Raw genomic sequence first — 10,521 nt, forward strand, 5'->3', positions numbered from 1 at the left:
GATCAGATAATAGTTGCGTTGGTGCAGAATCAGTTTTTCATCCCTTCAAATAAACCCCATTTATTTTTCCAGAATTATGTTTTAGTTTGCATGCTGTCTTTTGCCTCTTTAAATGCTTGTTTTCCTAAAACAGGGGGCAAAGCTCTCTTTGGATTAAGTTTGAAGAGCTTGCTTTTGGTCCCAATTATCAGAGAGACAAAAAAAGTACAAATACTGTTAAATCATTCATTAACAGCAGCTTTTTTTTCTCTCGACTAAATCGATTTTTATCTTCATGCAAACAAGTGCACATAAACCCTATACTCGAGGGAGTGTCCAGGTCAATGTCTGGTCTGGAGGATGGATATATACCAATATATTATTTTTAAAAAGCTGTATATTAACAAAGAGCAGTTTGTTTCTGGCAGGTGGAATCCATCTTTCTTTCCTGTCTGTGCTGTGTGCGTGGTGTTCTGCATCTCTCCCAGACTCAGACCTTGTAACCTCGGGTTTCTGGAGCGTTAAAAAGGAAAAAGGAGAGGAGTTTGGCACGCAGCGCCGAGAATCTGCCCCCTTGTGTTCAGCCAAGGCAGCTGGGTAATTCAGTCAGGCCACGTGAGCGGCCTCGTGCCCTGCTGTGAGGAGTGTGTCCGTGTGTTTCAGGGTTGAGTGGGCTGTTCTTTTTTTTTTTTGTCTGCCCCCGTGGAGATCGAATGTGTTCAAACAGGTACGTGGCATCAGCTTTTATAGTCTGAGTGATCAGGAACTCGACGGTGAGGATGAAAACGATGGATCTGAGCTATAACTTCCAGCACCTGCAGCAGGACACTCACAGGCAGCCCTGAGGCACTTGGCTGTTTCACTTTTCAGCCCTGGAGACTTGCTGTAAACAAGGGCAAATCAACATTCAAGAACTTTTGTCAGAAATAAAATTCTTAAGTTATCAGGCCCAATGTGGGTGCCGTCATTATCCCCCGATTGCTCCTCGTGCACTGGGAGCTGAAAGAAAAGGTGGAGTCGGCCCCAGACCCAACAGTGCCTCGATCTAGATTCTGTACTGCTGAGTGGACTATAGCACATGTGACTCTCCCCCCAGATGAGACCGCAGTCCGTCACAGGGATCGCCTCTCAGCCATACTGGTCCCCAAATATACAGCTGGGTGTCCTGGAGCAACTGGGGTACAATACCTCACTCAAGGCACACCAGCAGGGACCCGAACCCACTCATACCTGTCATTACCTGTCAATAATGAGTCCAAAGGCTCACCCTCTATTCTACAGAAAGCCAATTAGAAATATATGAAGGGTCCATGCAGTCATCATTAGTGTCATTCTGCTACACAGAAACTCAGAGCTCTCATCAGAGACCCCTTCCACAGCACTTTGATCTGTTCCACTCAGACACCTATGCCCAGCAGCAGGAGCATCATGTTTTAAGCTTTCTACTTTATCTGAGGTGCTTTTCTCTGCCTTAACAAGGACATTGTTAACCAGGTTGTTTTTCTGCTTTGCCTGCCCAATTTGCGTGACAGCCTGGGCTGCGAGGGGCTTGAAGCGATCCGGATGCTGTGCACTCGAAGCCTGATGCGTTTTCCTGCTCCCTCTCTTCCGCCTCTGTCTCTCTCAGAGAAGCCATTGTGCTGGGGAGCACCGACTTCACGGAGGATGACATTGAGAAGATTGTGGAAGAGCTGGGGAAAGAGTACAAGGGCAACGCCTACCACCTCATGCACAAGAACTGTAACCACTTCTCCTCGGCTCTCTCGGAGGTAAGTCCCCCCGCCGGCAGCCAGACTGCGTGTCTCCACCGGGCTGGGAGGAAGGAGAGGAAGGCATGGGGACCAGCAGTGCTGTCGGCCAAGACCACTGGACTGTACCGCTGTTTCAGTCCAGATTTAGAAGTGCATTAAGGAACTAGCTCTGTCTCCGGCTGGAGAAAGGCTGGAAAGCAGCAGTACAGTTCTGAACTTTTGCTCCAGCTGTGTTCTGTGGAATTTTCTTGGGAAGCCTGGGGCACTTTTTCCTGCTTTCAGGAGTGCAGGAGTGTGGGAAACCTCTGCGTTTAACAGGGAATTAAGGTGGTCTTATCCAGCAACAGAATGTGCCCTCCCTGCTCTCTTATTAGTCTGAAAGAATAAAGCAAAGTATTTAAACTTCAAATAACATGTTTTACAAAAATTCATTCAAAAAAATTACATTAAAAAAATTTGGTACTATGTGATAAGCGTGTAGGCAGCCTGTCGAAGAGGTGTGTTCCAGTTTGAACTCGTTTTTAGTTCAGCGTTTTAAACAAAAGGCTGCATTTTGTGTCTAACACGGCAGGTATAGGTCACTGGGGATCTTCACTGAAGCAGTGTAAGGCAGTATTACTGAACTGCACACTGGCAGGGAATTTCAGATTAAATCAGTTGTTCGTGTTCAGCAAGTCAATTCAGGTTCATAATTTAAATATTTTACTTATTTTCTTATTGGAGAGCAAACTTGATCTTTTTATTTTGGATTTATTTATTGAACATTTCTGTTTAAGACCTTGGTCTCTGGTTTAGACTTGGTTTATTTTTAAGAACTTGAATAGGAATGTATATGTATTATGCATCCACCTTTCTGACTTGGAAGGCATGTGAACCGAGCGATGCCCGTTGCACTGCTGGAATGGCAGATCTGGGTTAATCTCTCTGGCTGTTTGTGTTTGGATTCCTGCTGCAGAGTTAATCACAGGCTTGGCTTGGACACTGCTGGAAAACACCAGGCTTGGGCAGCTCTGGTTAGGGAGAGATGGGTTCTTTATTGTTTCCTCCTCTGGTTTCTGTAGAGAACTGAGGAGAAAGTCTGTTAACCTTTTACACAATTGCATGTGTTTAAACACGTATCTAAACTTAAATGCAAATGCGTCGGTGGTAAATATGATGAAGTGATTTATTGTGTCCCGAGCATGACTCATTTTCATTTAATTAAAATTTAAATAATTTGAAGAAGAGAGATATGGAGTTATGTTCAGTGATGCAACCTATTTCACATAGTAGTACATAGTAGCTTAGGTATAGTGGCTACACTCTGTGTATATGATAAATGAGTGAAAACATTTTAATGTACAGTACCAGGATAGTGAAATACATGCAGGTAGGGGCAGGTGGATTTTCTAAATCAGTTTCACTGCATTGCTGTAACTGACAGGTGTCATCAGATACGGAAGATTAATCTAACCCTGGATTATCAGGTGAGCCGTACGCCTTAGCTGAAAAAAGAGAGAGGTACAAAAGAATGTCCTGAAGCATGCCCAGCTTTGCAGAACCAGACAAGACTGGGATCTCGACACAGTAATCGGCGGGCTGTGATTACACTGCAGACAGGGCCAGGAGAGAGGAGTCTGTGCTGTCTGGCCAGACGACTGTGCTAAATTGGTGCTTACATCTTCTCTGGATCCACCAGTGAGAGCTCTGGAAACTTGTCGTACAGCACTTTCGCATTCCGAGAGGGTTTGTCTTCTGGTATTTGCATTAATAAACATTTTTTAACATACTCCGTATCCGTTTCATGGAGATTGAGGACTTTCAGATGAAGGTAATTATCGGAAAGGCCCTGCTTAGTAACACGAAACTTTGTGTACAGTTCATCTGTACAATTACTTGTCTCTTGGTGTTCTTTTTTTATTGTGTTGTGAAGACGGATTAATATCTGCAGGAAGTTCCCTTACTGTTAGTGATTGTGTCCTATTACTTTGTCCTGGTTAAAAGTGATTAGCTGTCCAAATGCTGAACTTGGTGTGCTTTTATCTAATTGCCATCTTAGTATTTTCATCTCACTGCTCCTCCAGTTGTGTAATTGGGGAATTTCTGACTTTAACTATAGCCTGTATGTGTCCAATACTAAGCTGTTAAAATGTAAAATGTTTTTTTTAATAAGCTTCACTTGTTCCAAAGGGAAGGCAGGAGGCAGTGTACCTGTAATAATAAATAACATAATTGTTTTAAAGGTAACTTTGAAAGGCAGAAGCAAAGCTCAGTCCATTTAAAACATTATTCCTCAGAGCAAATCTTTGCATCACAGATTTACATTACCTGTACTCCTCCCATTAAGAGCATCCCGCCACCGAAAGCACATTCCCAGTGAAGAAATTGAATAAGAGGCCAATTGCTTCTTTGCCTCCTCCAGATCTCGCAGTGTCCTCTCGGGGGTTTGTTCCAGTGGCTGCGCTGAGCGTTGCAGTGTGGTTACTGGAGTACAGAATATGGGTACATGACGTTTCATGTAGACAAAGGCAGGGTTTTTCATGAAGAGAGCAATAGGAGAAAATAGAAAACAGAAAACAGTGAGATAGGAGCATTTATTCTCTTATTTACTTTGTCTAGATGGGCAATTAAAAAAGGCAAGCAAAGTGGTAGGATCTATAATTAAAAGCATAGAATTTAAATCAAGAAAACTTAAAACTATGACACACTAGTAGAGCCGCACTTAGGATATCGTGGACAGTTTTCCTTCCCACGTGATAGAAAAGATATTGCTGCTCTGGAGCAGCCAGATGTGTTCTGGGACTTAAGGGAATGTGCTTCACGGAGAGGCTGGAGGCGCTGTGGCGTCAGTAATGTTAAATGGAGAAGACCACAAGGGGACCCGTTACACTTCTTCCCCATCTTCAAAGGTCCTGACAAAGTCAACCCAGCGACTGTTCGAGAATGAACATGGAAACATGAAGCAAAGGACCCGAGAGAAAGGAAAGCTACTCTGGAACCAGCTACCCAGCCACGTTGTTGAAGCCGATATCATGGCTTCTTTCACCAAACAGCTGGATCAGAGAGCTGCTAACTTCGAGACACGCTGGGGGGACCGACTGGCTCCTCCTGTTTGTTACCTTTCTTGTGTTCTTACAGATATGAGCAGGTTTCTGATTACAGAAAAAGGTCTATCACCTTTAATCAGCATGTCCTAATGTGAAATACCATTCATGTTTTTTTGGTATTTTTTAAATAACTCTATCAAGTTCATATTTAGTATAAACCCCATTTGTGGGAGACAGGTAGCAAATTAAAATTGCAGTCATCTTCATGTGCACAGATTACTTATTCTCTGCAACATCTGTGCTATATTATGCGTTATGCTTGTTTACAGCCATACAGTTCAAAACCTGCTTCCTACTGAGGTTTAAAGGCATCTCAATTGACAGGTGCACAGCTGGGATTTCCTGTGAGGTTCAGGAGCGATTTCTGTTTCGCTGTGCTGTGGGAGTCATGAGCGGACTTGAGAAGGATTAACCCAGAAAGTGAAGTAGAGGGTGTGTGCTGGCAATGTCGTAGCAAGAATACCGTTCAGCAGTCCTCTCACTAGCTCGCACTGGAGTTCTCTGTCAGAAGCCCTTCTAACCAATGGAATTCGTTTTTTAAGATTATTCTTAAGAAACCTAAAAATATAAGACTGGGACTCGTCTTCCTCTCCTTGTGCTTTGCTGTGAAACGAGTTCTTGTATCACAGAATTGTATTTTTTCCATATCTCATCCCCAAATTAAAGTTTTTTAGCTGCGATGAATTATCTCCTGAACGCCCGTGTGTTCAGTCTTGTCCTTTTCTCCCTTATAAGCTTCAGCTTCTTCACCTTGTGAAAAACCCTAAATATTGATACTTACACTTCAGGTCCACATCTGCTTTTCTTTTACAGTGTGTCACATTTTACTCTTATTGTGCTTTGTTTGGATTTACAAACAAGCGGGTGCCTCTCCATGAGGAGTTTCAGAGCAGGGCGTCGCTGAACAGGGGTCTCTGGGGCCACTGTGGGGTCCCTGTGGGGGCTCTGTCGTCTGTGTGCAGGAAAGCACTGCCCGAGACATGGCCAGCCGCAGAAGGCCGTGCTCCCTGGATATCTGACAGTAGAGATGCACTGTGTTACAGCTCTCAAAACACTCAGAAATCATCTGAAGCTTCAAATGTCATAAACACAACATGCCATGTAAATATCCCCTTGGAAACATGGTTAGTGTTAATATTTAGGCTTGTTTCCTTCGGGTATTCACTTGACCTCGAAAATGCTTGGATGCACATCAGGAGAGCAGTATATTCAGGGTAATGCAACTTCAGCCCTTGTTGTTTGCATGGTTGAGGTCTTTGTGTGCAGCTGTGCAGACACAACTGCAGTGTTGGCAGAGAGAGTTGTGAGAAAGGAATTTATCCGCTGAAGGGATTCTCGCGGAGCATGTGAGATTACCGGAGGAGCCCGACTCTGTGATCACCACAGGACGCACTGTAGACATGCCTGTGCTCTGCCCTGGTACGTGACAGCACACATCTGCTTCCTTGTGCATGCATGTTACTGATGCCACCTTGCCATGTGCACAGTTCAGGGTTTTAAATTCTGTGCTCTGCGCAAGCACTGCCTCTGTTATTTAACAGTGTGACATATTTCCTTTTAAAAAAACACAGTAAAAATAGTTTGTCACCAACGAGTTGCAATATTAGCTGTTTGTCCCAAGTCTTTTTCAGTATTCAGTCATCAGCTAGCAACCAGAGAAGAGCAGTGGGTCGAATGGCCAGCTCTTGTTTGTAACCTTCTTTTGTTCTTGGACCGCAATTGCAAGGTTTGCAGTGGAAAGTGTTTTTGGTTTTTGGTACCTACGTTTTGTTCTTGCCTGGAAGATGTTGGTCCGTTCCTCTCCTCACTCACACCCTGTGCTCTAGGAAAAGAAGGCAGAGCTGGAGCAGAGCTGAGCCCCTCTGGAGCAGCACCAGACCCTGTACTTCTTCCGAAAGTCAGAAACAAGACCAGACCAGCAGAATCCTACAAATTCAACTTATTCCATTCTAAATTCTAATCGCTAATCAATTAGAATTACTAATGAGAATTGCTAATTAATTCTGATACAACTTCTCCTACTGGTAGAATTAACAGCAGATCAAAAACGCATACTTGCTCCAGATTAGACATTTGATGTAGTAAGAACTTTGGGCACAGTTGATGTGCTTATGAAGCAGTCAGTACAGAGACAGAGTATTAATATTAAGGCTATATAATATTAAAGCTGTGCCCAGGCTGTTTTAACACCTACATAACAGAGAGGACTCCAAGGCACAGCACAGAGTGCAGCTTACATTTCTGATGGATTCGGTCACAAAACCAACATTGCCATTTCATCAGCGCCTTTAGTTTATGTCTGTTTAAACAGCACTAAGGATGATGTTGGAGTTCTTGAAAATTCACGGGTGTATCAAGAGCAGAGGGAGACACTAATGCCTGTCTGGAGTCAACATCACTGCGGGTTTGGATAATGCCAGCTTTGCTACATTAATTACTAGCTCTTTCCCAAAAACCCCAGAACTGTCAGCTTTTTCCTCCGCAGAGTACGGTCATGGGCTTATAAATGTGTTGCTAAGCACCTTTTCTGAAGCGATTCTTCTCATAGAGGAAATACTGTTGTATTGGGTTTTCCTTTCGTTTTTTGGATTTGTGGTGTCACGTGGTTTTTTTAACTCAAGTTGACACGTGGAGCCATTGATAGTGAGCTTTCCGAAGCCACAGAGACTCTCAGATCCCAGGAAGTATGCAGTGCACTTTAATCACTGCTGAGGAGTTCCCCAGGGGGGCACCCCTTCCCCGGGGCAGAGCTGGGGCGTGGTGTCTGGCGCTTGTGAGACAGAGACGTTCCGAGAGGCCAGATACCACTGCCTGCCATCTGGAGTGACTCCACGAATGGACATTTCCAGGAATAAGTGTGGGATGGGGAAAGGGATGCACTTGATTGCGTGCCGGGTATTGTGTGTTTAGGTATAAGTATAAACTACATGTGGTATACACTTGAATTGTTTAATTTTGTGTGTGTGATTGTACAAAAATGACATTTTGTTTTTGTGCAGAATTAGCTGAAGGGTAATTTGTATTATCTGGTCCTTTATTTTTGCATAATGTGCGTTGCGTAATATCCTTCCAGCCAGTGTTGTCCGTAAATCGCTGATAGATGGCACAGAATGACCTTTCACCTTTTTTATCTTGGCTCAGCAGGCGGCAGACCCTGTGGGAGGGCGACAGGACTGTGACAGCTGGGCTGCAGCTTGTCGGGAGGTTGTTCTGTTACCACTACAGGCCTGTGCCCTGTGTGTTTCAGATCCTGTGCGGCAGGGAGATCCCGCGCTGGGTGAACCGGCTGGCCTACTTCAGCTCCTGCATCCCCTTCCTGCAGAGCTGCCTGCCCAAGGAGTGGCTCACGCCCGCCGCCCTGCAGACCAGCGTCAGCCAGGAGCTCCAGGGGGAGCTGGAGGAGGCGGAGGGCGTCGCTGGCGCCGCGGCCCGCCCCTCGCCCTCCAGCTCCGCGGCGGCGCAGCCCCGGCCGGGCCACCACGCCCAGCGGTAGGCCCTGCCCCCCCGGGCGCCGCGGGCTGGACTGAGCGCGGCGCGGTGGGGGCTCGTGCCGCACATTCCCTTTTGTAACGCTGAAAACAGAAACTGTCACTTTTTTAGCTCCTTTGCCTTTCGTTTATATACTCAGGATACTGCTGTTTTAACCCTTATAATCAGTGTTTGGTTTTCTCACGTTGTTTATTTGGAGGTCGAATTCACTCGGTGGTCTGACGTTTTTCACAGCCCGAGAAGTTCAGTGTCCTTTTCTTGGAGAACTGTTGTTTACACCCGACGTATGTAAAGAAAGAAAAGCGGCCGCGCTTCCTGACACTTAACACTCTTTTCTAAAGACAAACACAATGACATCAAACTCGGTGCCTGAAGACTTGATTTCGCTGCCCTGAGCTCTGCACTCCTTCTCTGCCACCTGCCAGGCAGGAGAAAGACATTTGTTCAGGTCGGCAGGTTTTTACTGACACAAAGAGCCGACTCCAGCGTTTTACACCAACCGTTTTTTAGGCCATTCTGCATAGGGACCGAACAAGATTTGTATGAGGTGCGAATTTAAAACCGTTTTGTTTTCAAAAGCGAAGGTGAGTATTGTTCACTAGTTGACCTTTTTGACTTTTTTTTTTCTACCAGCGCCAATGTGAGCGCTGTTTTTCACTTTGATACAAAGGGACACTTTCTACACCGTGATGATGATGGGTTATGTGAACATACTTGAACATGGGCAAAGAGTGTGTGAAAGCCTTTTCGAGGCTGTAGTTTCTGAGACCGCAGTGTCTGGACGTCCACCCCAGTTTCGCGGGACCCTGACATCGCTGGACGTTTAGGGTGGCTGTTGGAGAGACAGGCTAAGGAAAGCCCAGCGGACTGTCAACAGGTTCAGTAAATAGCTGGAGGGCTACGTCTGAGTTTACAATAGTAAACCATTAGCTTTGTCCTACCACGGACAGCACTTTGACTGATGGCGTTATCAGCCTCCCACACTTGTATTTTTGTTAAATAAAGTGTGTTGATTTACTGCAAGTCGTGCAGTGTGTCTGGCTGTTTTCTGTTCCCAGCAAGGGGTTGTTGTTTTTTTGGTGTAGCTGACCGATGCTCTTGCACTCACCCAGATCCACCTGCGCAAAGCAAAATAATTATACCATTTTTACAGTTTCTTCAGACTCCATTGCAGTTTGTCCATCACATCAGATGACGACCATGTTAAAGGCAGCTGGTCGGGACACCGTGGTGAGGGAGGCAGCTTTGTAGGCTTGTGTTGTGCCAGTGAAGCATCGACCCGGCTCAGAATACAGCAGATATGAGCCATCGAGCGTCTGTGTGTACTTGGAGCCACTTCAGGCCAGTTCCCACTTATTCAGTGTATACTGAATCAGTGGTTATGACCGATCTAAGTGACAGACTAGCGTCTTTCACTGCTGGTGCTGAGTAATGAACTAAGCGCATTTCTGCCGCACTCATCCCTCTGTAGTCACCCAGGTTCAGCTGAAGAGGTCTTGTTCTGCAGATGGCTCTGTGGGGACCAAGGCGCACCGCCAACACATTTGTCCCGAGGCCTGTCTCCTGGCCAGCTCCTCCTCTTCCATCGCGAACGGAGAGAGTGTAGCGGATGGCAGCAGGGGGACGGGACTGAGTCTCCTCTGATCGCCCTCAACTGAACGTGTGCTTTCTGTGACGGGTGCAGCTTGGCGTTGAACACAGTGCTGGACAGAGGGATCACATGTTCTTGCTTTTACATGCACGACAGTTCGGGGTTGTATCTTCAGCCCATTAGTGCGCTTACTTGGCACAGGTACCTTTGGTGCTGCAGAAAGCACTGCAGGATATAACCAGTCGCGCAAGACCAGCTTGCTCATGTTAACAGCCGAGCAAAAACCAGCAATTGACGTCAGCAGCAGTTTTGTCAAGGCTGGTCTTCTGGCCCATTGGGGACGCAACCAGGTTCAAATAAAGGGGAGGGAGGAGACTCATTCCTCAGACGGGTTTTTCACTCATTGGAAGAGTCTGGCTCATTCCCCCTGAAAGCCTGCCTGCACCAGAGCGGCGGTAATGTCTGGCTGATAGATGGTGGTGAGATCAGCGCCTGTCTGTAGCGCATATTCTCCCTCATTGTGTCTCATGGTGATAAGTGTCAACAAAACATCGTGCTGTTTAGACTTCCGCAGAGTAATATATTTTCACCTCCTTTGCTTTTTAGTGCAGTGCCACAGCCTTGC

General features: G+C 45.9%; 1 protein-coding gene across 2 annotated transcripts in view; it reads left to right on the top strand.

The window, feature by feature from the left end:
* The window catches only part of desi2 (desumoylating isopeptidase 2), a 33,500-nt gene extending 24,172 nt beyond the window's left edge, over positions 1-9,328 (top strand). The window contains exons 5-7 of one of the 2 annotated variants that reach the window (XM_088609579.1): positions 408-576; positions 1,607-1,748; positions 8,064-9,328. In XM_088609579.1, the coding sequence (XP_088465705.1) occupies positions 408-576; positions 1,607-1,748; positions 8,064-8,309 (557 nt within the window). In that variant the 3' untranslated portion in view covers positions 8,310-9,328. The remainder of the gene's footprint in view (positions 1-407; positions 577-1,606; positions 1,749-8,063) is intronic. The other variant, XM_088609580.1, reaches the window with a different exon arrangement.
* Positions 9,329-10,521: the final 1,193 nt, after the last annotated feature.

Source organism: Lepisosteus platostomus, chromosome 17 (genome assembly GCF_059453375.1).
Source record: "Lepisosteus platostomus isolate fLepPlt1 chromosome 17, fLepPlt1.hap1, whole genome shotgun sequence".
Taxonomy (NCBI): domain Eukaryota; kingdom Metazoa; phylum Chordata; class Actinopteri; order Semionotiformes; family Lepisosteidae; genus Lepisosteus; species Lepisosteus platostomus.